This window comes from Salvia splendens, chromosome 6 (assembly GCF_004379255.2).
Source record: "Salvia splendens isolate huo1 chromosome 6, SspV2, whole genome shotgun sequence".
Taxonomy (NCBI): Eukaryota; Viridiplantae; Streptophyta; class Magnoliopsida; order Lamiales; family Lamiaceae; genus Salvia; species Salvia splendens.
In genome coordinates, this window is record NC_056037.1 from 17,523,118 (window position 1) to 17,550,859 (window position 27,742).

The 27,742-nt window shown below is 35.8% G+C and overlaps 3 protein-coding genes across 3 annotated transcripts; 1 reads left to right on the plus strand and 2 right to left on the minus strand.

Annotated features, from left to right (window-relative positions):
• The first annotated feature begins 11,529 nt into the window (after positions 1-11,529).
• On the plus strand, positions 11,530-12,610 carry LOC121808898 (early nodulin-like protein 2). Its single transcript, XM_042209461.1, has 2 exons — positions 11,530-11,704; positions 12,216-12,610. Exons 1-2 carry the CDS (start codon positions 11,530-11,532, stop codon positions 12,608-12,610), a joined length of 570 nt encoding a protein of 189 aa, XP_042065395.1.
• A 4,513-nt stretch (positions 12,611-17,123) lies between these two features.
• LOC121807594 lies at positions 17,124-19,238 on the minus strand. The gene is made up of 5 exons (XM_042207855.1): positions 18,915-19,238; positions 17,696-18,742; positions 17,560-17,619; positions 17,432-17,488; positions 17,124-17,354 (listed from the first exon to the last, which is right to left on the minus strand). Exons 2-5 carry the CDS (start codon positions 18,578-18,580, stop codon positions 17,271-17,273), a joined length of 1,086 nt encoding a protein of 361 aa, XP_042063789.1. The 5' UTR covers positions 18,581-18,742; positions 18,915-19,238; the 3' UTR covers positions 17,124-17,270.
• Positions 19,239-22,868: 3,630 nt separating this feature from the next.
• LOC121809469 (reticulon-4-interacting protein 1, mitochondrial-like) lies at positions 22,869-26,901 on the minus strand. Its single transcript, XM_042210107.1, has 7 exons — positions 26,413-26,901; positions 25,467-25,694; positions 25,086-25,159; positions 24,409-24,568; positions 24,177-24,296; positions 23,979-24,087; positions 22,869-23,362 (listed from the first exon to the last, which is right to left on the minus strand). The coding sequence occupies exons 1-7, from the start codon at positions 26,644-26,646 to the stop codon at positions 23,181-23,183; spliced, it is 1,107 nt and encodes a 368-aa protein (XP_042066041.1). The 5' UTR covers positions 26,647-26,901; the 3' UTR covers positions 22,869-23,180.
• Positions 26,902-27,742: the final 841 nt, after the last annotated feature.

The following is a 27,742-nucleotide window of genomic DNA, read 5'->3' on the forward strand; positions in this document are numbered from 1 at the left end:
TGGGGTTTACCCCATAGGTTGCAAATGGATCTTCAAAAAGAAGAGAGATGCAGATGGCAAAGTACAAACCTACAAGGCTAGGTTAGTGGCAAAGGGTTATAGTCAGCGCGAAGGCATTGACTATGATTAAACCTTTTAGCCAGTTGCTAAGATCAAGTCCATTAGGATATTACTTGTAATTGTTGCATACTACAATTTTGACATTTGGCAAATGGATGTCAAAACCACATTTCTCAATGGAGAATTAGAAGGTGATGTCTATATGACACAACCTGAAGGTTTTGTATCGAAAGAAAGGCCGATTGCAGTGTGCAAGCTAAAGAAGTTCATCTATGGACTTAAGCAAGCTTCCAGGAGTTGGAATATTTGTTTTGACGGAACAATCAAATCGTTTGGTTTTGTCAGAAGTAAAGAGGACCCATGTGTTTATAGTAAACGCGAGAATGGTAACGTTGTCTTCCTTATCATATATGTTGATGACATCTTGATTATGGGAAGCGATCGTTCCATAGTGCAATCCGTGAAAGAATGGTTGTCTAGTTCTTTTATGATGAAAGATCTAGGTGATGCTTCCTATATCCTTGGAATTAAGATCTATCGAGATATACCAAATAGGATGTTAGGATTATCACAATCCACTTACATAGACAAGTTGCTAAGGCGCTTCTCAATGGAGAATTCTAAGAAAGGTTTTCTTCCTATGGGACATGTCATTGTATTGTCAAAGAAGGATTGTCCTTCTAATGATAAAGAAAGAGAAAACATGAAAATGATCACGTATGCTTCGGCTATAGGATCTATTATGTATGCCATGATTTATACTAGGCCAGATGTGGCCTATGCGCTTAGCATGACAGGCAGATTTTAGCAAAATCCCAGTGAGAAACATTGGAAAACCGTTAAGACTATTCTTAAGTACCTTAGGAGGACTAAAGAATATTTCTTAGTCTATAGTGGACAACTAGAGTTATCAGTTACTGGGTACACTGATGCTAGTTTCTAAACTGACCATGACAACTATAAGTCTTAGTCTGGATATGTTTTTGTCCTCAATGGTGGAGCAGTGAGTTGGAATAGTTCCAAGCAAGGTACAACTGCCGATTCCACCACCGAAGCCGAGTATATTGTTGCATCTGAAGTTGCCAAAGAAGTTGTTGCCTTGTTAGAGTTCGTTAAAGAACTGGGTGTCATTCCGAGTGCCAATAATGTAATACCTTTGTATTGTGACAACACTGGTGCTGTTGCGCAAGCAAAAGAAACCAGAGCTACGAACAGGAACAAACATGTTCCCAGAAGATATCATTTGATCAGAGAAATAATTGAAAGAGGCAACATAAAATTAGAAAGAGTACCCACTGATGATATTTTGACTGATCCTTTCACCAAACCGTTATGTATAGCAAAACACAACAAGCACTTTGAGAGCTTAGGTGTTAAGCATGTTGGTAGATGGCTTTGAATCAGTGGGAGTTACAGTTTTATATGTCTTAGAAACATTTTATGTTGAGACAATATTACTTGATCACATTATATGAAAATTTTATTTCCTATGGGTTTTGTGCACTTATTGGAATAATTGTTTAAGATGTTTGTATTTATTCTAAATATTTGTTCCCTTGAATTATGATTGTCGTTAATGGTGTGAGACATTAATGATATAGTATAATTCTAAAATAGCCCTAACCAATGATCATCAAGAATGGGATATTGATGATATGTTATAGGTTAGCATGGGGTTTGCATCACATTCTTCGAGAATGTAGTTGTTCTCACGACTATGAGATATTAGATACTCGTGATGGACACATGGTATACTTTGGAGAGTATTGGTATACCCTACTATTAAACTGTTTTGTTGAGTGCCTATAGTTTATTAGTACATGAAGTATGTAATAGTCCTTGGATCTGATGTCATTGCACATTTTGTTTGTTGAGTGGTGTGCTTTGACCTTGTACAACGCTTTCCCTCCCCTCAGATGATTGAGACACGGACTTGTGTTGGGTACATCATAAGATAAATGGAAATGGTAGTTAGGCCAAGAATGAGATTCATTCCTTGATAAGAAATTCGAGAGAACACTAAAATTCTCTATATTACTTGACCACTAAGTCATTGGCCAATGCAAAGATATATTCGATTAAAGTAATTGAATATGATCAAATGGGTCATGTAATAAAGATGAGATAAAGTGATTGAGCTATTTGGATGACACATAATAAATCTTAGGCTCAATCGGGTGGTTCGTGAATGAAAGGATATTACTATAAACTTTGTGTAAAGGCTTGTTTACCGAATTCATGTAAACGTCCTTCATATATCGAGCTATGCTGTCAATGCAGTCTAGGAGTTTTGTGCAGACTTCGATTAGATCTTCGTCGATAATGAGGGCCTAAAGGGTCACACTATATGTGTATTTTGATCCGCTCAAGGGTACAATGTTAGAGATGTGTATTATATCTAATGCTAGTCCAAGTGGGAGATTGAAATATTAATGGGCTAGATTAGATTAATAGGAAATAATTCTATTGGGCTTGGTCCAATGTTATAATTATTCTATTATATATATGCTCTATTGTAGAGAACATAAGATACAGAAAACCTAATTTTCGAAGAGAGAAAAACGGCGCTACGTTCACAAAAGATTTCCTAGCTTTCTCTGTAGAACGATTGTATCGAGGAATTGTTCCTGGATCGGATCAGAATACACGTGGACCTCGATAGTAGTGTATTCAACTTGCATGATACAATCTTAGAAGAAAACGACACAACAAGTAAGATTTAGTTTCGTTGTGTATTACGTGCTCAACTTACAATATAATTATGAATCTAGATCTGTTATTCTTGTCTGCAATTTCAGCTGCGCTCATTAGATGAATACAAGAATTCCTAACATTTTGTTGTGGCACGTAGAAAAAGTATAAAGTTTTTGAAACATTTTAATTATTTCATACATTTTTGTTAAACACGTATATCTTGTAAATAGTTATCCAGGTTTCTACATATAGGGTCCTTTTAGGTTGAGATTTTTTAGCTTAATTGAGAATTGAGATGCATTTTCAGCCACTCATCCACAAAATTTTCGAAATGTCAACTGCAAGTAGATTATGTTAACTAGGGGGTATTATCGTCATTTCATTTCTGTAATCGTAGAAAAATAAAAGTTGAAAATGTCAACAACTTGTATTGAAATGTCAACAACACAAAAACAATTCACAGCTTGTCAATAGCATGCACATCAAATGTCAACAACTTATAGCAAAATGTCAGCAGCATGTCAATAGCATGTATATAAAATGTCAACAGCTTGTCAACGACTTATATAAAGTGTCAACAACTCAAAAACAATTCTTGTAATTAAAAAATAACAACTATTTTATCTTAATTTTTTATTTGACACAAGTTCTGGCATCATGATCATACAACCTATGTCAATAGCCTGCATATCAAATGTCAACAAACTTATAGCAAAATGTCAACAGCTAGTCAACAACTTGTGATATTGCTTTTCGCGGATGAGGATGAAGCAGATCACGACGCCAACGACGAATTCCTCGTCGGATTGACCAGATCTGAGAAAGCTAGAGAGTAAATCCTCCGATTCAAGCGTCGATCGCCGCTGAGCTTCGATTCCTTCTCTCTCATGATTGTATGATTTGTATGATTTGTACAGTATTACCTTCGTTGCTCGCTTTCAAATTTCTCCGGTGACTAAACCTCGCAGAAGCCGGCGGCTTCACAGAATTCGCTCCATCATTAATCTAGCAGCACTCAACATCGATTTCACCACCGCAACGCACTCGTTCTCCTTATTACACATTGAATCATCAGCGTCGCTGACAATTTTCGGCGCCGAATATTCACTCACGCCTCCGATTCCGCCTGAATCGAGCTTATCAGACTTCGATCCTCTCTCCACGCCTTCAAATTTTTACTCCGCCGCCAGACTCGTCGGAAATTCGATTTCACCGATCTCGATAGGCAGCTGCTGCACAGTCTGTACGGCGTTCAGATTCTACCTAGGGTTTTAATTTTCATCTTCTTCTCGATTTTCTGTATTTTCTGATCTCCAATTCTATCTCTGATGGAGGAATACAATCATGAGATGAGCGGGAGCTTGAATTCGAGGTGCAATTTTGTGTATGGAAGGAATGCCTCAGAGATGGAGAGAGAGAGATCAAGAAGCAGAGAGCAAAAGATGGGAGTTGCTCTTCGAATTTTAATTACCATAAAATTACCTTTCTGCCTTTTCATAATTAATGAATCTAAAAATATTTCCATGTGGAAAATTCTAGACATCTCATTTAATAAAAATGAGTGGCTGATAATGCATCTCAATTCTCAATTAGGCTAAAAAATCTCAATTGATCACGACCCTCTACATATATATATATATATAGGGTTTTGATCTATGAAAACTAGATTTAAATACAGAAACGCAGAACAATATCATGCGTAGGGCATTTTTAGGTCATGGTTAGTGTATTTTTAGGTCATATTAACCAAGTATGACCTAAAATGATCTTAACATGACATTAAACTCGAATCTTATAATATGACCTAAAACTGCTTAATTATGACCTTCCGTGTTTTTGGTTAATTATTGATCATTAGATCATCTAATCCTAGGGCTGAGATTTGGGCTGCATTTCTGGATTTAAACACATACTTATTTTGATCATCTCCATATATATATATATATATATATATATATATATATATATATATAGGGTTTTGATCCATGCAAACCATTCTTAATACAAAAATGCAGAACCAAGCATACAAAAGTCATTTTTAGGTCATTGTAAGCTTATTTTTACGTCATTATAGTAAGGATGACATGAAATGATCTTAACATGACCTCAAACCCAAAGTTTATAATATGACCTAAAACTGCTTTACAATGACCATCCGTGTTTTTATTTAATTATTGACCATTGGATTGTCAAATCTCATGGTCAGGATTTGGTCTGGATTTTGTATTGAGATCAAGTTTTGTATTGATCATTTTCCTATATATATATATATATATATATATATATATATATATATATATAGACGTTATAATGTAGTTTCTTTTCCGTTGGCCACGAATGAAAAATAATTCATCTATAAACAGATAAAGAATCTAGATTTTCTGTTAATTCGATATTTGTACAAAAATGTGACATCACTTATTTGATTATTAAATAATCGGATAAAGGAGGTGTTACATTCTTCTTATTCAGTGCTGCTACATAGCTTCAAGGGGCGGATCTATTAAGGGAGTGTAAGGGGCAATTGCCCTCCTCAATATTTTCCATATATACTAAGTTGTTAATTAATTTTAAAAGAAAAATTAATTTTTTTATAAATATCCCACTCTAAACTTATAGAATTTCTTCATATAAATATTTTTGTCCCTGCTAAATTGAATTTCAGGCTTTGCCTTAGCTTCCTTGGTAATCTTCAAATTGCTGCATTAATTGGAACGTCACAATGTATTCTTCTTCACCAAACGACCCAAATTAAAAACAAGACTAAAGTCCATTTTTGGTCCCTTATATTTGTTCTAAAATTCTCTTTGGTCTCATACATTAAGTTTGTGATCTTTTTGGTCCCTAACATATTGTTTTGGTACATTTTGATCTCAAACAAAGTCACAAGATTAATGTATGAGACCCAAAAAGTATTTTAGGGTAAATGTAAAGGACCAAAATTGGACTTTAGTCTTAAAGACAATTATTTGTAATTTGGGAATGTGTCTAACCTCATTCGGCTTTATCATGGATCCACTGGATGTTATACTACATTCAAGTTTCTTTTCCCTACGATATCCAAAGGTTCATCATCAACAAGATGTACCTTCAAAATCGCCAGAAACGCCGGATTCAGTAATCCTCCGAGGACACCCCTGGAAATGTGAATGTGAGTGTCTGTGATACAGAATTGCAGTGGGAAAGAAGAGAGGCGATGTTAAGAAATTCTAAAAGTAAACATAGGCAGTTAATTTAGTACTATATAATATATAGAAACTAGGCCATGTAAGCTACTCCATCATTTTCCATTTCTCAATTTTCTAAAGTTTTTCTCCCTGATTTTTGAGTTAACTATCTAGATACTCCCTTCGTCCCATAGAAATAGGCAATTTAGGATCGGCAAGGATTTTAATGTGCACAATTGATAAAGTAAGAGAGAATGAGAAAAAGTAGTTGAAATTGTGTAGTGAATTGTGGGCCTCACAAATGATCAAGGACAAAAACAAGAAAAAGATTTTCGTAAATGGATATGGACTATTTCGATGAGTCGGATAAAAATAGAAATATGATCTATTTCTATGAGATGGAGGGAGCGTTTAGTTTCTAGGGTTTATCTCACTTTGCAAGTCCCTGGCTAAAAAATATAGCATGGTTAGTCTCTAGCATTTAAAATATTCACGTATGAGATTTTTTAGGACGAAAACACACTTCAGCCTATGAAGGGTAGTTTTGTCCATTCCTAATTCCGTTCCAATTTTTTTTTCCTTCTCGATTGTTTTATTCTGTTCATGTATGCTGTTCCCATACTCTTTCTTCTCTCTTTTTCTTCATTTAACTCATTCACATACATTATCAACTATCAATTTACTATTATATACTTCTAGAATTTATACTATTCTCTCTCCTCACCTTTCTTCTGATCGCGAAATTATGTCGACATAAATGTTTGGAAAGTTTATTTTTTCATACACAAACATTTATAGCAAATTGATAGTTGATAATCTATCTATACATATATAAAAGTTAAGTTTTGGGGGCATTTTGAGAATTAAAAATTTTGGTTTGGTTTTTATTGTTGTTATAATAAATTAATAATTTAGGGTAGTAAATGTCGGAAGTTTCTTTCCTGATGGGAAGTTTCATCACTTTATGGTAATATTTAATTCCTTTTATGCCGTTAAAATTAGAATAACAGCTAGAGTAGATTATTTGTCTCTCTTCATTCTGTCGTTACTGACAATTAACATAATACTACTTAATTTTCTTTTAATTCTACCATCAATACTCATGAACATATGAATTAACATAGGAATAAGAATAGTGAAGAGTCATTGAATCAAAGAGACTCTTGGTATGGAACAAAGCAAAATCTCTATAAATACTTCTCACAAAACAATTTTTTCCAACAAAATTCCAAAATTCAACATGACGCATGCGTCCGTGCCGTTTAAACGGGAGGATAAGCCACGTCCAAATCAGTGGTGAATGCTGGAGATGATGATCTCGATAATTGGGAAACGGCATCTCTCTCTTCGATGTTGGCTTGGTCACTGCAGATCCCTAACATGGTTAGTAAGTCACAGTCGCAAACGAGGATGATAATCCAAGGTGTTTTCTCACCGCTGCATAAGAAATACAGCGGAAAGATGAAGAGACAGAAGTATAGAGATGTAGAGGCTGCCGAGCTGACGGGCGGGGCATTCTCTTTCTCCGACGAGAGATGATCAGCGACATCTATGGGAAGAAATGGGATTTACAGAGAAAATGATGGATGGGGCGAAGCTAGGGAGATAGATAAATGGAGGCGGGAGTACTATTATTTAGCCTAATAAATATGTATCATATCAAATCTTGATTTGTAATGAACTTTAAAAATATTTCTAATTTGTTGGTCCACTTATTTTATTAAATAGATAAGTACCTTTTAATTTTGTTAATAAATAAATTTGATTATGTGTTTAATTTTTTAAATTTTGTTGTTTAATCTAATTTTCTTACTTATTTATTGGACCAATTTATTGTTTTTAATTGTAATTGAGAGTAGTGTGAGAGACGGTGATGTGAAGAGCTTCTACTACTATCATGGTCTCCCAATATGTTGGTATAGCTAATACCAACGTATTCCTCAATAAATTAATCGATAATGTGAAGTTAGTACCAAAAAAATAAATGAGACCCATATTTCTTATTAAAGTTGTTTCACTATTGAAGTATACGTGTTCTTGATTATATATTGTTGTGTTTGTAGTTTTGGCATTAGATATAAAAAATATTTTAGTCACTATTTATAGGTTATATTTAATGAATGATTTTTTTTATATTCTGACTTTTACGCATAATAATTGCATAATATAATTCTGAAGGAAATACAATGGGCCGTGCATATAATTGCTATAAAATACGGCTATGTCTTAGTGAGGAAAGTCAAATGTTTTTCCAATTGTTATGATATATGTTTAGAGTTTAGGGTTTAGGATTTGAATTTTTAAAATGAAAAGGTTTTTAAATCAAATAACATAAATGTTACTGAAATAGAGTAGTTTGAGAGATGGTGATGTGAAGAGCTTCTACTACTATCATGGTCTCCCAATATGTTGGTATAGCTAATACCAACGTATTCCTCAATAAATTAATCGATAATGTGAGGTTAGTACCAAAAAAATAAATGAGACCCATATTTCTTATGAACGTTGTTTCACTATTGAAGTACACGTGTTCTTGATTATATATTGTTGTGTTTGTAGTTTTTGCATTAGATATAAAAAAATATTTTAGTCACTATTTATAGGTTATATTTAATGAATGATTTTTTTTATATTCTGACTTTTACGCATAATAATTGCATAATATAATTTTGAAGGAAATACATTTGGGTCGTGCATATAATTGCTATAAAATACTGCTATGTCTTAGTGAGGAAAGTCAAATGTTTTTCCAATTGTTATGATATATGTTTAGAGTTTAGGGTTTAGGGTTTGAATTTTTAAAATGAAAAGGTTTTTAAATCAAATAACATAAATGTTATTGAAATATCAAATGTTAAATATTAGAAGTGATAGTAAATTTATTTAAAAGATTTCTTCAGTTACAATATTATTAGTATTTGATTAAAATGACAAGCCAAAAACTGAAAATCCCCAATTTAGTAGCATATGAAATGTACAATTAATTCACACAGATTTTTTTTACATTTAAACGGCATCCCGACCTTCTCAATTCCAACCGTTCTCTTTCATAATTTCTAAAATAAATAATTACACAAGTTATGTGACTGATGAAATTTTTTAAATAAATTTACTATCACTTCTAATATTTAACGTTTGATATTTCAATAGCCATTTATGTTATTTGATTTAAAAACCTTTTCATTTTTAATGCTTGGATGAATGCAAGCAAGATTTTTTTTTATTACCGTTCACATAGCCCTATTGGAAAGCACTTTTTTGATATGAGCATATAAACAAATTTACACACAAGATTCAGGTAAAAAAAACCTCCACTATCAGTAAGGATTATCAAGTAGGCCGACCCAATGTAAGATATCAAATACAGATCTAAAACCCCCCAAAATAGAATAAGTGATCAACAATGTACAATTGAACTGGAACGGAGGGAGAATTTTATTGATATTTGGCTCATTTGTTGGTCATGGTGAGTATAGTTTGAATAAATGATCAATAAAGTAAAATTGAACTAGGGCGGAGGGAGAATTTTATTGATATTTGGTTCATTTGTTGGTCAAGATGAGTATATTTTAAAGTTAAGGGTTTATGATTTAGGTTTCAAGGTTTGGGTTTTTAGTGTATAGGGTCACTATATTGCAATGAAAGGAAGCTCGACTAGGAAGTGTCTCACCAGTGCAATCTTAAATTATTGCAACGTACACTTGCTCCTGCAGTTATAACTCAACGGTTAATTCATATTTTCACATAATTAAAATGCTTTTTAATTTTAAGTCTGATATTTAAATGTCAAGACAGTTTATTAAAATATCAACACAAATATGTGTTGAAATTTTAATGTGATCGTATTGACATTTTTAAGAAAAGTTAGCATTTAAACGCACTCTTGTGGCCATGTGGGGTTAATGTGATTGAAAAAGTATAATCCAAAGTAAGAGGACGTTGAATATTCTTTTGTTTATCATTTCACAAATTTTATTTCGCATAATGAAATAAATATGAAGAAATTAAAATGACTCGTGCATCGCACGGGCGTGATACTAGTGTATGTAAATTGATAGTTTATTTTTTAGTATTCTTTTTGTTCGTCGTTAGGAATCTTATTTGAGTTTGGCACAGATTTTAAGAAATATAAAGAAAAGTAGATTCAAAATATAATGGAATGTGAGACTCATTTTTATATATTAGTTTTTTTAATAAAATGTGAATGTGATGAGTTAGTGGAATATGAGTCCTCCTACTATTTATAGGAAAAGTGAACCGGATTCCTAATTGTGAACAGACTAAAATGTAAACCGTTTGGTACACAAAATTGAAATTGGAATTCTATTGGAAGAAATTGAATTAAATTCTAATCCAGTTCCAAATCCTATGTTTAAATAAATAAAGTTATTGATATAGAATTAAATTTTAAGAATTTATGCACACATACACAACACATATTGCACATACACATAACACACACACTCACACTCCCTCCGTCCCACAATAATATGCACTCTTTTCTTATTAGCCCATCCCACAAAAATATGCACTTTCCAATTTTGGAAACTCTTTTCACTCTAATGAGGTGAGGCTCATTCTCCATTAACAATACTTTAATTACTTTTTCTCTCAACCTCTCTCTTACTTTTTCAATTTTGCATTAAAACTCTTGTCGAACCCAAAGTACATACTCTTTGGGGACGGAGGGAGTAATACACATTGCACACACACATACAAACACACATTATATGTATGTGTAGTATGTATAATGTGTGTAGGGATCAGCATTCATTTTCGGGCCCAAACCTAAAACCAAATTATTTCTGAAATCGAAACTGATTTAAAAAAAACAACTCATATATAAAAATTAAAAAAAAACGTGAACAATTTCAAGTTTTTCAACCGTATATTTCAAATTTCTTATACCAAAAAAAAACAATATCATATTCATGTAAGTGATACATATCTAAAACAATAATGAAAACTACATGCGCTATCATGCACATACTTCTCTACCATGATTGTATTTCTCCCTATTTGAAGGTGGATTTATTTTGCAAGATATTTTAAATTGTTCAATCGCATTATAATACTCCATCTGAGATGATAAATCTTACAAATTAAGTTCACAAATTATTGAATATAATAAAATTATTGTTAAGATCATCGACCGTACATTAATATGAGAATCTGAGATTGTACATATGACAATTAATAATGATTATCTTTATGCAGAGAGAAAAAAAGTTGTAAAACAAATTTTTATTTAAAGCAATATTGGTCAATAAGAGATGAGGGACGAGATATGATTGGATGTGTAGATAATACAGAAGCTACAGAAAGAAAGAGAAAGGCAAAAAGAGTGGTAAAAGAAGCAAAAGAAAATGATTAAAACAGGCAAAGCAAGAATAAATAAATTTGTCACACACTAGCATAAGTAATATGCAGTCGTTTTGAATTTTATAGAACAACAGAGGATCCACACCATTCCATTTGATGCTATAAAAGCATATAATTAAATACGGAATTAAATCAACGTTACTACCCAAGACTCAATATCTCAATAAATCCCCCTTTATATAAATTGAGGAATTGGGGTGCATCTTCTTCTTCTTCAAAATCCGGCATGGGTTATGATCGGAGAAATTGGGTTGCATATACGGTGTTACTTTGTTTCTTAGTAAATTCGTCGCATTCTTACCAGTTGTCGGTCGGAGGTAAAGATGGATGGGTCCTCAACCCTTCGGAAAGCTACCACCACTGGGCCACCCGCCTGCGCTTCCAAGTCAATGACACCCTCCGTCAGTCCTTCTTTTTTAGAATATTTTTTTGAAAACTCTCGTTTTAGTCACATATCGACTTAGTAATGGTCATGTCTTGTCTATAGTAGTACTGTAATTAATTGTTTGGTTTATGGCAGTGTTCAAATACAATTGATAACTCTCATTTTTGTCACACATCATGACGATCATGTCTTGTCTATAGTAGTACTCATTTTTGTCTCACATCAAGATGATCATGTCTTGTCTATAGTAGTACGGTAATTTTTTGGTTTATGGCAGTGTTCAAATACAAGGCATTTTACATTCAATACAATATATTTTTGAAAATTCTTATTTTTGTCACACATCGACTTAGTGATGATCATGTCTTATGTACAGTATTGTAATTGTTTGGTATGACAATGTTCAAATATAAGGCATTTTACATTCAATAAAATATATTTTTGAAAACTCTCATTTCTACACATCGACTTAATAATGATCATGTTTTATCTACAGTAGTACTGTAACTGTTTGGTTTATGTGGCAGTGTTCAAATACAAGAGCGGAACGGATTTTGTGTTAGTAGTGAACAAGGAAGATTACGAGAGCTGCAGCGTCGCGAATCCGGTGGTGAAACTGGAGGACGGGGATTCCGAGTTCAGATTGGACCGGTCGGGCCCGTTCTACTTCATCACCGGAAACAAGGCTCGTTGCGATCAGGGGCAGAAGCTCATAGTCGTCGTGTTAGCCATCAGGACCTCACCATCCCTACCTTCGCCATCGCCATCGCCAGAAGCTCCTGCACCTGGAGCGCCTGACGGCCCTCTGACGCCGCCGCACGTTAAACCGCCGCCGAGGTCGTTGGCGGCTCCACCATGCACTGCTTCTGTTTTCTTCATGTCATGTGTTTTAAGTGTGGGTTTGGGGCTCTTAAATATTTAGGGTGTTTTCATAGGAACAATATTTTGGGATATTTTTATTTCCAAGATTTGTTTGTGATTCAGTTTAATTTAGTTTTCAGACTATGCTTTCTATGCATTCTGTCTTTATTTTGTGTTTGGATTGAAATTTTGGTTCTTGTTTTTATTCATATAGTATTTGTCTACGAATATCTTACAATAAAATTCCGACTTTTTTTGGGATCAATATTTTCATAATCTTCTATGTTCTCTTGACCCTATGGGGCTGTTTGTTTTACGAGATTGTATTTTAAATTAAGTATGTAGTGTTTTGGATGCATGTGATTGAATCTTACAACTCCAATTCGGATTATAATTATGTGATAATTAGTTATAGTCAACCCTTCCAACTAAAACAATATTTCATCCGTCCTATAGTAGATGTCACACTTGAGAGATGGCACGAGATTTTAAGAGATGTTATTTTGTGTGTTAAGTGGTGAGAGAAAATATAATTTTATAATTGATGTTAGAGGGAAAATATAAGATTTTAGGAGATGTTATTTTGTGTGTTAAGTCGTTTTCGAACCTATAGAAATATAGTGTTGTAGTAGTATAATTTTTGGATACCAAAACAAATCAAATATATATCCAATTTAGAAGGAAATTCGTTATAAATAGCAAAACAAATCGCTAAGCTATAGTATATTTTCTTTTTTCTAAATTCGAAGAAAAAACAGCGTGCATAAATATAAAAAAAAGGAAATGGTATTGATGGAAACAATTAAGGCTCCATATATACAGTCATAAATCAGTTCGTTAAGAGGACAAAAACGTTATGAACTGAAACGGAACATAACGACAATATGTTTTATGTTTGTTGACTATATATCCCAATTTGAATACACAAATTAAAGTCATTAATTAGGATAACTTATTTCTTTTGACCACGCATATACTCATAATGATCGAATATTGGGTATTCATAACCATAATCCAGTTTATCCCCCATGAGAATTATGCATATTTTCATTCTATGGCGTATATAAGAACACAGTCTCATATTCACAAATTCAATCTTAAAGACCGAATTAGAGACCAAATTAGGATCCTCTATTTTCTTAATCTTGTGGTTAGGATTAATTTACAATTAATTTAATATTTTATTCAATAGAAACTTTTATTTTATTTTTTAATTTTTAAATTTTTTTTTCAAATTTTTTTAAAATTTTTTTATATTCAATAAAAACTTACTGGAGTAAATAATGAACTATATTCACTACTTAATGAACTAAATGAACGTATGTTATGAAGTAATTTTCCGCATTCATTACATACCCAATTTACTTCAACTGAAAGATAATTATGTCATAACATATTATAAAGTAATAAACTAATGGAATGAAGTAATAAACTAATGGAATGAAGTAATAGCATGACTGAATGAAGTATTAAACTAACGGAATGAAGTAATAAACTAATGGAATGTAGTAATAGCATGACTGAATGAAGTACTCCCTCCGTTCCATAGTAATTGAGGCGTTTCTTTTCGGCACGGAGATTAAGAAAACTTGTGTTAGGTGAGTTAAGTAAAGGGAGAATAAAGTGGAAAATGAAAAAGGTAGAGAGATGAAGAGAGAATAAAGTAAGAGAGAGTAAAGTAGGTGTGGAGAAATGTGTTGACTTTTACTAAAAAATGAAATGACTCTATTACTATGGAACGTACCAAAATGACAAAATGACTTTATTACTATGGAATTGAGTAAGTTCATTACTATTGCTTGACGTTTAACACAGTTAACATTGTATTTCAATAAAATGTCATATTTACTTCATTACTAACGTTCATTTGATTCATTATTTATTAAATATAGTTCATTACTACCGCTTAACATTTAACACTAAAATTTGTTATATCATTAATGTATTTCAATAACATGTCAAACTTACTTATAACATACTTCATTTAGTTCATTATTTAGTGAATATAGTTCATCATTTACTCCGATAATTTTTATTGAATAAAAAAAATTAAAAAAATTAAAATTAAAAAAAGTATTTATTGAATAAAATATTAAATTAATTGTAAATTAATCACAACCACAAGATTAAGAAAAATGGATGGTCCAAATTTGGTCTCTAGTTTGGTCTTTAAGAAGGGTTCGACATTGATCACAACTCTGTCAGAACAAGTCCATTCCCTTTTATTTAGAAAATATTGAATTTCCATTTTATTAAAGAAAAACATTGTAGAATTTCTTTCAAAAAAAAATAAAAATGAACATCACATGCACTATATGACTATATATGCGTGAATTTAACATGTAATATTAGTAGTACTCCCTATATTAGTACTACATGATACCAGCTTCATAGTCAATCAACAAGGTGAATTATAATAACTAATTTGTTAATGGAACAACAAAATCCAAAATAATGCCAATAAAGCTTACCAATTAAGATAATACATTTTTAATGTTTATTAAATCTTTGTATTTTTCTACATAAATGTAATTATGTAAGATTGCATCGCCCTATGGTATTACATGGAGTTCGGTAAAATTTCTTGAGATGATAATTTCTAGTAGTACTAAATAAAAACTCAAGTATTAACCGCATTAAAAATTAAAAGGCCGAATCAGAAAGTGAGCAAAATGACTTTGATACCCTTCAAGGTCTCATGCACAAAATGGTCAACTAAGGTACCTCGGGCATGATTTTTCTTTTTTCCATATTCCTAAGAGTGAACTACATAAAATGACCCCTAACGTTTCCATTTGTTTCACTCCAGACCCCTAATTAAAAAAAATATCGCCACATGCCTCTGACCTTTAACATAATCACAAATCAGATATTTGTAGTCATTTTTCGGACTAAAAGGCCCTTATGCCTTGATGGGCATTTCAGTCAATTTGCGGCCTGTTGCTGGCCTACTCTGCTCTGATGCTGTACTTTTGCAGACAATAGGCTGCACCTTTGTCAACTCAAATTTTATGTTCCACATACTGCTGTGTTCATACCTATATAGTTAGAGTGTTTGAATTAATTTCTCTTCTTCCTTCTCTCACTTCACTTCCTTCTCTCACTGTAATTCAACATTCAATTCATTCGTCGTTTGAACTCTACCGTATACTCTGTTGTAAGATCTCAATTTATGTAATTTATTCTCTCGCACTGAAATTCGTCCGTCGCTTGGGGATTTTTATTGGGTCGTATTCGCAGCGGAATTTGGTTGTATTCAAAGTAAGGTTTATGTTTGTTTGGCTGGGTCGAGGTTTGTTTTTGGGATTTCATTTCAAATTAAAGTTGTGTACGAATTAATCGGTGTAATTCCCTCTACATTTTAAGGATATGAAACTATGTTCTATTCTCTCACCTCAATTCATCCATCCCCCCATTTTCTTTCGTCTGATGCGCGTACTAATTTGTCAATTCATTTTTCAATTCAATCTCCGTTGTAGCTGAGCTTGAGATCGCGATGTTTGTTGCACTCCGATCCATTTGGGTAGATTTTGTTGCTGAATTGGGGTGGATTTTGTAGTTGAAGTTGACTGTATTCAATTTAGGGGTTATGTGTGTTCGGCTGTGGGGTGCAATGTTTTTGGAAAATTAATTTCATAAATAATGACATATAACTTTAATATGTTTGGGTTTGAATTTCCAATTTAGGCCGCTCTTGCAATGTCGTCTACAAGTTCGCAATCGTTCGGGTCAAGTTTCAATTGGGATTGGCCTCGTCCACCGATTGTTCTCTGTAGTCACGAAGTCGCAGTTGAGCTTGTGACGTCTAGGACGACGGCTAATCCTGGTCGACGTTACTATCGGTGTCCATTCTGGAAGGAAGATGATTGCAGATTCTTCCGTTGGTTTGATGCGGGTCTATCGCCAAGCCAAGACACTTAATTTCAACGAATCAAGCTCGAACGAGACAGGTTTGAAGAACAACTCCGATGCAAGAGTATTGTGCATGGTGATCTTGAAGACAAATTCCGCATGAAAGTGACGAATGTGAAGATCTGAAGGGAAAATTGAGCATGAAGACTGAGGAGTGTGCAGGTCTTAATTTAGAAATTTTTTGAACCAAAAAAACGTCCCGAATGCTGAAAATAATAATATTGTTTTTATGCTTTGTAATTATTTTCCTAAAGTAATGGTAACACTTTTTGTCTTCAAGCAATAAGATGGGAATTTTGGTACTAAACATTTGAAGTGGATTGAAGTTCCACTGTAAGTATATCCCAACAATAAGTTTCACACAGCCGAATGGAGTTCCCGCATGCATAGGTTCATTAAAGTGTTCACTTTGAAGTTTTAGTTTTAGTTAATAATCACGAATGAAGTACGCATGCATCTTCTAGTGAATATACCACCATGCGTACAAAACTTTTGGTTGAATAACACATGACGTCCAAAACTTTCTGTGAAATACCACCATACGTACAAAGTTAACATATGCAGTACAAGGGCCTTCTCATATAGCATATACCAAAAATCCGTCATAATGTTGGATCCATAACATAGATCCATAACATGCATAGTAAATACAAGTGCCTTCTCACGATGATCCATAACAATCACCGTAAGTAATATCTGAATAATGTTTGACAAAAAGGCTTCAAGCCACCATTGTTTAAAAAACACAAACAAAAACCAACACCATTGTCCCCGCTTTTAAGGTTCCCAAACTTGACAAGAGCGCGTATTCAATCCCGATCCCCTCGACGGCCACAGCGCTGCGGTTGAGTCCTGGTCCGGCATGTGCTAGGCCTTGGAACAGTGGTATTGGTCTACAACAAACAACAACCCGGTCAAATTGGGTGGATTTTTAGGAAATGAAAAGTGAAAGCTTAATCTTGAATATTACCTCCTGACTTGACCGGGTAGACCGACGTGTGTTGGGCCTTGTAGCTGTAGGATTGGTCTACAACAAACAACAAACCAGTCAAATTGACTTGCAATGTTTATGAAATGAAAAGAGATCTTGACTACTACCTCCTGGTTTGACTGCGGAGACCGACTTGTGCTAGGTCGTTCTCGCCGAGGTAGAGTGGTCTGTAACAAACAAACCATTAAAAAACACAATTATCGGGTTGGGAAATCATATAATCGTGATTAATAATAACAATACCTCTTCATTTTGAAACACGTTGGACGGCGCAGACCTGTCACTACCGTCCGTTGAGGGTGGCGCACTGGTCTCACTGGGCTGTGAACTCTGTCCAACTTCGGTTCGGGCATCTACGCGGGGATCATTAGTGCATGTTCTTCGGTTATGCCCATCTTGTCCGCACCGACGACACCTGAGTACAAAGGTTCGTCGCAGAGACTCTGATCCATTCGCATGGTGACGAACCTGGGGTTCTTCACGCCTCTGTTTCTTTGGCCGTCCACGCTGTCGCTTTGTCCTCGAGGGTGCCAGTTCAAATCCAACGTCAGAAGTCTTCCGCCAATTATCCATCCCATTTATTGGGTAGAGGACATTCTCGTACAGGAGCATCATTGTGGACCACAAATAATAGCGGAATACATAATCTGCTACATCCTTCTCATTCTTGTTGATTGTAGCGATGGCGTGAGTGCATGGGATCCCAGTCAGCTGCCATAATCTGCAAGAGCAAGTAAAGTCACGCATGTTCACTACATACTGGCCTGACGGTCCCGACACTTGGTACGAATCCTCTCCGTTCCATGTTGATCTCCAAGAAGAAGCCCTCGTCAAATACTTATCCACGATCTCTTTGATAACGGGCGGCAGTGTGTGATCGTATGTCTTGATCCATTGGCCTCTAATCTGTATCATCTCCATCTGACTTGTCCGGATCTCCTCCAATATGGTGACAATGGCCAACTCGCGAGCAATTGCTATCTTCGAATTAAAGGTCTCGCATATATTGTTGAGGATAACATCACAACAAACATGCGGCGAGAAATAAGCCTTCACCCATTTTTCTTTAGGAGCAACACCGAGTAGGTATTGATGTGCTTGGGGATATATAATCCGCACTGCATCCATTCGCTCCACATACTGTTCGGGGGTTGTACTCGACGCAAGCTCCTACAACATCTCCTTAAAATTCTCCCCGATGAATCCCTTCTTGAAGTTGTTGTATATGTGCTGCACACATAAGCGATGCTCGCTCTGTGGGAAATCCTCGAGGATGGCTTTTGCAAGACCCTACCAAATGTGGTTTCCCACAAATTAGTACAAGTATAAGCCATAACACAGACAGAAAATCTATAATCACACTCAAACTACTACTCTATAGGCCAAATCACAACTATAGTATTATTACTTCAAAAATCACAGTTGAAGTATACACATTTTACTGAAATCACATTACTCGTACCTTTTGCTGGTCAGACATGAAGACAAATCTTGGGGCATTCTCATGTATGTGGAGGTCATCTGCCAGATAGCCGAGGAACCATATCCACTGTTCGTAGCTCTCAGCCTCCGTCACCGCCCACGCAATAGGCCACCAACCGTTGTTTGGATCAATTCTCATGGCCATCATAAGTTGGCCTCTGTACATACCTCGCAAGAAACAGGCATCTAAGAATATAATCAGACGGCAAAAACATATCCAAAATTTTTTCAACGGCCCGAGACAACTATAAAATCTCAAGAATCTCGGACCCACAACTTCAGGATCCCAGAAGTTCTAGTAGTGTATATGCACACTAGAGTCATCGTGTGTCCGTTCCAATTCAGCTTTGTAGTCGAATAGTCTCCGATACTGTAGTCCTGCTTGCCAAAAATACCTTCTAATGCACTGTCTCTTGCGCGGTACGCCTTCATCCTACCAACTTTGAGTCCGAACTCCTCATCAACGCACTGCCGTATAGCTGCCAACGGGATGTGGGGATTCGCTTTGATTTTCTCCATGTAACGCTCGGCTAGCTACTTGGACGTCAGCCATCTCTGATCCAACACTTGAGAACATGTGTGAGCATGGTCTCTCTGCATATTCACTACCACAAAATCAGTATTGTTGTGGGCTTCGATCTTCCTTGCATAAACATACCACTCACATGACTTTCCCTTACAAATGGCACGAAGCCTTTTGCCATCATTCTTGGCTACATGTACACTGCGTCTGGTCATTATCGCGTATTGGCGAATGACCTGATAGAAGAAATCTCGATCCTTAAAGAAATCACCAGGCTTCCGATTTGGCAGCTCATTTGTCAGCTTGAAGGGGGGTGTACTTGATACCCTTTTTACGCAAGCCTTCCAAATCCTCTAGATATTGGAGATCTTGTAGCTCATCAACTGCATCTGACTCATATAGGGGGTTTGTATATGACAAGTTCCCTTTCTCAACAACAGGGGAGAACTTTCGCTTTTTGTTGGACCCATCGCTGCCTTCACCGGGCTGCTGGCCAGACCCTTGTGCTTCGGTGTCTGGCTCCGCACTCCCTTGTTGTCCCACCCCTTCCGGGTGTTGTTGCTGACATAACGAATCGTAGTATGAGGTAAACATTTGTTCATCACGACACATGTTGGCCAACGAGATAAAATGGCCAACCTCATCACCATCATCATCGTCATTACTTCCCTCGTTATGAAGATGACATACATCGGGAACATAATCGAACGACGGACAATAAACATCTTCCGCCACCTGATGGGGTTCATCTCCTACCACTGGTACGGGTTCTTCACAAGCTGGAGCTGACTCTTGCACTTGGGTGTCGGTGTCAGCGGCGGCCATGAACAATTCATGGGTAATGTCCTCAATGATTGGAAAGAAATCATTGTCTACCCATATGTCTGGTTGTGGCTGACTACCACCGTCCAATACCGGTCGGTACACATCTTCATCTGCAAATGCTCCTGGCCCGACCGAATCTGGTTGGTGAACTACAGATTCAGACTCAGTCGCAGGTTCTGCGACATCGACAATCGGATTGGAATCGTCAACTAATGAAGATCTAACTACATCCTGCAAAGTGCAATATCACAAATGCAGGACTAAATTACAAACGAGAACTAAATCACGAATGAGGTACTAAATCAATATGTAAATCACACAAGTCATTACCTCTTGTACGTGTGCATGGGAGTCTCCACCTCCAGCTTCTGCTTCTCCAACATAGTCTACTACACATATTTCTGCTATAAATTCCACGTCAGGTATTGATACTTCTCCAATCTCACAGACCGAAGCTTCAGGGGATACGGCTTCAAATGCTTTCGCCAAATTTTGCCTGGCTACCTCTGCGTCCCTCTTCCTCTGAGCATGATCATCTTCTAAACTTTTCGTAAGATATTCCTCGAACTCTACATCCCTATCATACCAGCCAATCATTAAAGGCTCATGTCGTTGCCCTTAAAACTCACACCGTTGCCTCCTCTTCGGTCTAGGCTTTTGCCTTGGCACATTCGGTGTGGCTTCTTCAATCTCTTCAATAACTACTCCTGGGGGTTTAGACGACCTGAAACTAAGAAGCTCTTGCGCTTCATCCTTCATTTTTTTCAGTATGGCTTGAGCCCGGGTTATCTCCACAACGTAGATGTGAACTAACTTTGTCGTTGTAGACACCACTTTGAGGAAATCCTTCAGATGTGTTTCCTCAACAATGGGCAACAACGGGCCTCCGATTAAAACCCATGCGCAGTCATGACTGTACTTTGGATCACAGTAATAGAACTCATATATCATCTTCCTATCATACTTCAGCTTTAATACCATGCTCGAGAGGTCTATGAGTTGGAATTTTTCTATGTTACAGAAATCAAAGTATGTCAAATGGCCACCAACATACTTTTTCGCATCTTTCATAGAGAAGAATGAACCTCCATGATGGAAAGCAACTGAAAACTTTCCAGGTGCATCCCCTATTAAGGAGGACAATAAACGCACAATAAAAAATCAAACCAAAACAGTAAAAAAAATTCACAACTAAATCAATTTTTGGAGTCTGAATCACAAAATCAATATCCGGATGATCAAAAATCCTAAATCACAAACCGAGGATTAAAAGTTAACTTACCATATTTATCCTCTGGGATGAAAAAATCCAGTTCAGGATCTCGGATATCCCAGGTTTCTTCTTCCACATCTATGACCACTGGTGCATGTCTTGGTGGTGGTCGGCAGTGTGGTGGCGATGGCGGGGGTGTTGGTTTCCTTTTACGGCGTGATGACGATGCGCCTGAGGATCCACAGCGCTTCCGTTTAGTCGCCATTCATGCAAGATAGTTTTTCACAGGGGGGGTGCAGATAGAATGAAGAGTGAAAACAATGTTTCGCAATGTTGAGTGAAAACAATGTTTCGCAATGGTTAGAATTATAGGCGGGGTGGGATAACAAGGTATTTTTGGTAGAATTTTAGGTGGGGTAGAGGAGAGAAGGCCGAAAATAAGGCATGTGAAATTTTTGAAACTTATTTGATAATTCACGCAGGGAGTCCTCGATACGTGGCGTATTCGTGTAGAATGGTCGTCTGAACCGCCGCTGTAGCACCATCATAACTGCCACAGCTGACGTGCGGCCCGTCAAATCACGCAGGTTGGCAGGCAGCATGCAGGGCCGCCACTGCAAACGCATGGTGTATGACAATAATGCCCTTTTAGAGCTGAAGGGCCTTTTAGTCCGAAAAAACCTCATTTGTGATTATGTTAAAGGTCAGAGGTATGTGGCGATATTTTTTTTAGTCAGGGGTCTGGAGTGAAACAAATGGAAACGTCAGGTTATTTATGTATTTCACTCTATTTCTAAAAGGTACAAATCCCATTTTATAGAGACTAATTAATAATTATGATGTTGACTCATGTTTTAGAAACTGGATCAGTAAATCAATCAACAAAGCTATCAATTCATGATTTAATTTTATTTAAAATATTGGCTCAAGTGTTTCTTTGAAACTTACTAATTTTTATTTTAAATATTGACTCAAGTTTTTCTTTGAAACTTGCTGCTAAGTGTTCCCTCTACTTTAGAATGAAGAGGTCTTGATTGTTGTTACTTGAGTAAAGGTGTGCTTGCTAGGTAAGTAGAGTCATTGTAGGTGAGTTGCTTTAGTTGAAGTAGCTAATGGGAAGGTCCAAGGTTCCAAAGAGTTCTCCTTTCACTACACTTTCTCATATCTTTTTCTATCCAGTGCTGAACTTTTTGTGGGTTATAAGTTTTGGTCCTTTGATATATCATTCAAGAACAAGTCTCGGGAAGCATTTGCCAGTCTATGCGCAAGGATTCATATCACACACACGATACTATAGTTCTCGATCTCCCTTCTCTGATCAACGACAACACCAGAACAAATGACCTCTGTGCCAGAATGTATCAGGGCCAAAATTGCCTAATGAAAGCATGCCTGCCACTCCCATTCTCAAATTTGAGCATCAAAAACATTTTAAGAGACACTTGTCTATCACTTTATTCTCACTATGTGACTATTATACTCAAACTGCACTTGTAAAAACCATACTTGTTTACCACTCATATTGCATTTTATTCATTCTCTACGATCAAACACGAAAGCTACAGCTGAGAGATGTACAGATTAAGATTTCCAACTTCCTGTAATCTTTGTGCAACTGATGAATAATAGATTGCCCACCACGTCAAGGAAGGGAATATCAGGCTTGTTGGCACGTTATGTCTCAGCTAATTGAGTTCTAGAACAACTTTACCAGTAACGATCCGCTTATCCTTTCCCTCATGGGCCTCTCTCACCTGTGTGAATGGATACGTCTTTTCTACCGGTACCTTCAGCTTACCACTTGCAGATAGCCGCCTAATTTCATCTAAACCTTCAGCATCAGCTCTCATATAGGCCCATTGATAGTCTGCAACATATATAAGCAGGTATTAGTGGGATATCATACAAGATTCTTTTAGTTAATATTTAGTAAAGCCAAGTTCAGACCTTCTATATATTAGATTATCCTATCATATCCTATATATGGATGGCAATAAAAATATCTACAAGAATTTAATACTATTATTATGTGCAGTGATGATCAGACATATAAAGTTTAGATGGACATCAGCAACAATGCTAATGAAAAGAGATAAGAACCAGCAATAAGCATGTGAAGATTCAAGACAAGTTGGGAAGTTGGCAGACACCATGCTTGAAATTTGCAATACATGTATGTGTGAGTATCAATTTAATTTGGCCAAATAAATAGTTATATATTCTTGATGCAAATTTAATTTATTGGCTAATATTACTTTGGCCAATAATTAAGTTTCTCAAACAGAATTTGCCTAAAATTTTCAAAAGCCACAGTCACCTTTGTCCTTAGGATGCATTTGAATCTCACTCAGTCAAATGCAGCAACTAAAACCAAGCAGAGACATAAGCTATTCAATAGCAAGAGTAATTACACTGGGAAATGCATTTTTTTAATTTATAGTAGTATTAACAAGTCAAATAGAGAGAAGTAGTGATTGTCACACCTATTCCATGAGAAATGCGACACTGGATTTGCTTCTTCATTAAAACTGTTGTCGCCATAGCAAGGCCCACTGTTAGTCCGTAGGCATCAGCATAAGACGCAGCCTCTCCCTATCAAAAATAGCCAAACCTATTTATCATTTCATTTAAAAAACAAAGGATCAGCACTCCTTTCAGGAAAGATGGTTAGCATCTCGTACCTGCAATGTCATGTAATGCCCTCCTCTCTTCAAAAGGTTAATACCCATTTTTTCTGTCTCGGGTATGCCAACTGTGTCCAGTACAGCATCAAAATAACCCTTTATTGATTGTTCATGGCCCTGGAAATTTAAAGCATATGATAAATCAATAAGGGATCATTATTCAAGATAGAAAACCTAACCAGCAATTCCCTAGATGTCTTAGACTACGTAGAAAGATCAAGCCCATCACCTCAGTTGTAAAATCAACAGCTTGCTCAGCACCAGCAGCCAATATATGCTCTATACTTTCCCCTCCACAAGTTGTGGAAACATGACATCCTGCAGCCACTGCTAGCTGAATTGCAGAAAAGCCCACAGCTCCACCTCCGCCCACCACTAACACTCTTTGCCTGCAACAAAGTAACTAAGATAGTGAAAAGAGGACTAATATGAACTATATTACTGGGCATAATACCATGTTCATCTTCATATTCAGATCCACACTAACTTTCCTACTAACAATTGCTCAACATGATCACGCCGCACACCACAAGATCATTTATGAAAGCAAAGTTCAAAGTTTCTTATTAAATAGTACTACTACAAAGCAGAGCATAACAAGTACATTATCATTATACTTAAACAAACTAGCATGAAAGACTTCAGTTGTGATTTAAGAGATTGTGATAGTGCAAACCCATTCCAGGAATTAGACTAAACTAAATACAAGACATTCTTAAAGTGGCAATAACATCAATTCTATACCCATTCTGAAACATAAAATTGATTGAGCCATAATGTAAAACCATGCCAAGCTGAACTACAAGCTTTTTCTGATGCTTGTTAAAATCATTAACAACCATATAGAACACAAATTGAATGAATTGTGGAAGCAGAAAATCTAGAACAGTATAAGCAATAACATACCCCTTCTTTATTCTTGCTATACTTCTCAGTGCACGCCAAGCAGTCAGAGCAGCAAAAGGGATAGCACTAGCTTCCTGTCAATTAAAAGAACATTAAGAGTTTTAGTATTGTTTACCTCATGGAAATTTCAAGACTGAGTACTAAGGGCCAACCAGGAATTAAAAGGAAAAAACTCAGCAGCAGATAGAAAGAGAAAATGTAGTGCTGGCCTCACAAGCAGCATAAATATAAAGAACTTTTACAAGAGAAGATCTTATAATATGTTATGAACTTTCTTCTACTATGATTCCAAGAATTTGAGTATCTGCGATGAAAGTGACAGAGAGAAAGATAGGCAATTTTCACAATTGATAGTTCCGAAGCTGCATGATATATACCTACCGCATGTGAAATTGTTTCTGGCTTTGGGGTAAGTTCATCTTCTGCAAGAATTGCATAATCAGTATAAGTTCCCCTCACTGCCGTAGGATGAAGAGCACCAAACACTTCCTGCCCAACACTGAGTGACCGTACCGAATTGCCAACAGCTGCAACCTCACCACTAACATCACGGCCTATTATCAGAGGAAGAAGTGGTTCATACAGTGAACGGCCATAGCCTGCACGAATCTGAAAAGCATTAAGTTCAAATGCTTAGCTACAGCTTATAGTTATGAGAAAACAGATTCCAAAATCAAAATTAAATAATGGACCAAATTTTAGTCACAGTCTAATAAGTACGTTTTTAACTAAATGAAAAGGGCAAAAACTGATCAGTATATGAAACTATTAGAACATAGTTTATTTTATCCATGTGATAAAATTATGTTCCTAGTTTCTCTGACATTATATGTTCAAGTCCAATGAGATGAATCTACTTGGTGCTTTTATAACTTCAGAGATATTTGACGAGAAGTCCTCACATCTCCAAGATTACTTTATTAGAAAAGAACCTCATTAAACGGCTAATTTGGGGATAAACTTTCTCAATTTCCTCAACAGTTATTGTGAAATACTTTGAGCAATATTTCACTCATGTCTGGTGCGTAGCCTTAGACCGTTCCTGTTTTTTCATACAGAATCATTTCACGAACTGTTCTCTTTTACCTAAAAAAATGACATTCAATACATGTATATAGAATGCAATTAATCAAAAACTACATTCCTTAACGCGGTTCAGCAATCGAGCTAATTACTTACTAATTATTTATAATTAACAGATCTCCACCCTCCCGATGAACATTCCAATTTATCAGAGCACATTGATTTTCACCACGAAATACACAAACAAAACAGAAAGCATTGCATAAAATTTGCATGCAAATAGCAAGGAATGTGGAGAACTAACTCTACAGTCGAGCGGATTGACGGAAACTGCGCGAGCGCGGACGAGGACCTCATTCGGCTTGAGATCAGGAACTATCACATCCTCGCGGAGCTCCAGCACCTCCGCCCCGCCGAACCGCGGCACCAGCACCGCTCTACAGGTCGAAACCACCGTTCTTCGGAACTCATTAAACCCTAATTTTGACGCTCCGCCGATCAGCGCAACGTCGCTGCTCCGCCGCAATAGCCACCGCATGATTGATTTTACTCGAATGCGACTCTGATTACAGATTAGGAGTAGACATGTCTAGGCAGAACGCTAATTTTCACATCAATTTTAGGGATTCGGTGATAGATATTAACGAGATTTCGTTACCAACTTTGGGGAAATGAAATGCGATAGCTTGTGATCGGAAGAAGGGTTTTGCATTTTATAGCATCGTAGACGCCATTTTAACCGCAAAATTATCGAAACTGTGGCTTCTTATTCTTCACCATCCTCTCAAATAAAATAAAATGATTATTATATGGAGCGGCGACTTAAATGTCATTTAAATCAAATTTAAATTTCGGATTAATGTAATCAAGTTCGGCTATCTCCTTCAATTATGAGGATAGTTTTGGCTATCTCATTCAATTATTTGGCTTTTGTGAGATGTATAGTTTGAGTATCGTTACAGTCAGTTTAGTTTGATTATACAATATCGAAATTAAATATGTATAATATTTATTTTATAAAATTGAATCTCAAGGCTCATTTTTAGTTGGACAATCATATGATAAATTACTAATACTATTAATCATCTGCTTCTCAGATTCCGTGAATAGCTTGGACATTGAGAAATATCCAGAAAGGCATTTTAAGAATTTGTCTATTTCTATCTATGTTCCTTCCGTTTCAAGAAAGGAAGGATCCCAAAATATCGATCTTTCTTTTAGTTTTTCATATACTACATCAATTTATCTAAACAGAAATCGGTTGTCATGAATTAAAGAATAAATGTCAATTTTACTCCTAAACATATTGCCAAAATATGAATTTAGTCCAAATCATTCACTTTTTGAAAACGACTTCATAACAAATTAAATCCTTGTCAATTCGTTCCTTTTTTAATGATATCATCAATTTTGTACGGTCAACTGTCAATTAGCGAATTTTTATCCCAATTAGGCTTAACCTAGAATTATTAGTCACCTAATTATTTTCTAATAATTTGCTAATTAAATTGTTTTCTATATCTTTTCTAATTCTTTTTTCATTCCTAACAACATCAAAATAGGCACGATCATTCCACACTCCAAAATTAGAAACCAATCAACTCCCCAACTCTCTCTTCTCTCTATCTTCTCGG

What these genes read in the sequence shown, in the direction of transcription:
- LOC121807594 (XM_042207855.1), bottom strand. Translation starts at nt 18,580, where the DNA reads ATGGATGCAGTGCGGATTATATATCCCCAAGCACATCAATACCTACTC. An exon ending in ACGTGTTTCAAAATGAAGAG is followed by an intron (nt 17,620 to 17,695) that starts GTATTGTTATTA and finishes TGTTTGTTACAG; the next exon opens with ACCACTCTACCTCGGCGAGA. An exon ending in CTCCGCAGTCAAACCAGGAG is followed by an intron (nt 17,489 to 17,559) that starts GTAGTAGTCAAG and finishes TGTTTGTTGTAG; the next exon opens with ACCAATCCTACAGCTACAAG.
- LOC121808898 (XM_042209461.1), top strand. Translation starts at nt 11,530, where the DNA reads ATGGGTTATGATCGGAGAAATTGGGTTGCATATACGGTGTTACTTTGT. An exon ending in CCAAGTCAATGACACCCTCC is followed by an intron (nt 11,705 to 12,215) that starts GTCAGTCCTTCT and finishes TTTATGTGGCAG; the next exon opens with TGTTCAAATACAAGAGCGGA.
- LOC121809469 (XM_042210107.1), bottom strand. Translation starts at nt 26,646, where the DNA reads ATGCGGTGGCTATTGCGGCGGAGCAGCGACGTTGCGCTGATCGGCGGA. An exon ending in CTGTTGATTTTACAACTGAG is followed by an intron (nt 24,297 to 24,408) that starts GTGATGGGCTTG and finishes TTAAATTTCCAG; the next exon opens with GGCCATGAACAATCAATAAA. An exon ending in TCGCATTTCTCATGGAATAG is followed by an intron (nt 23,363 to 23,978) that starts GTGTGACAATCA and finishes TATATGTTGCAG; the next exon opens with ACTATCAATGGGCCTATATG.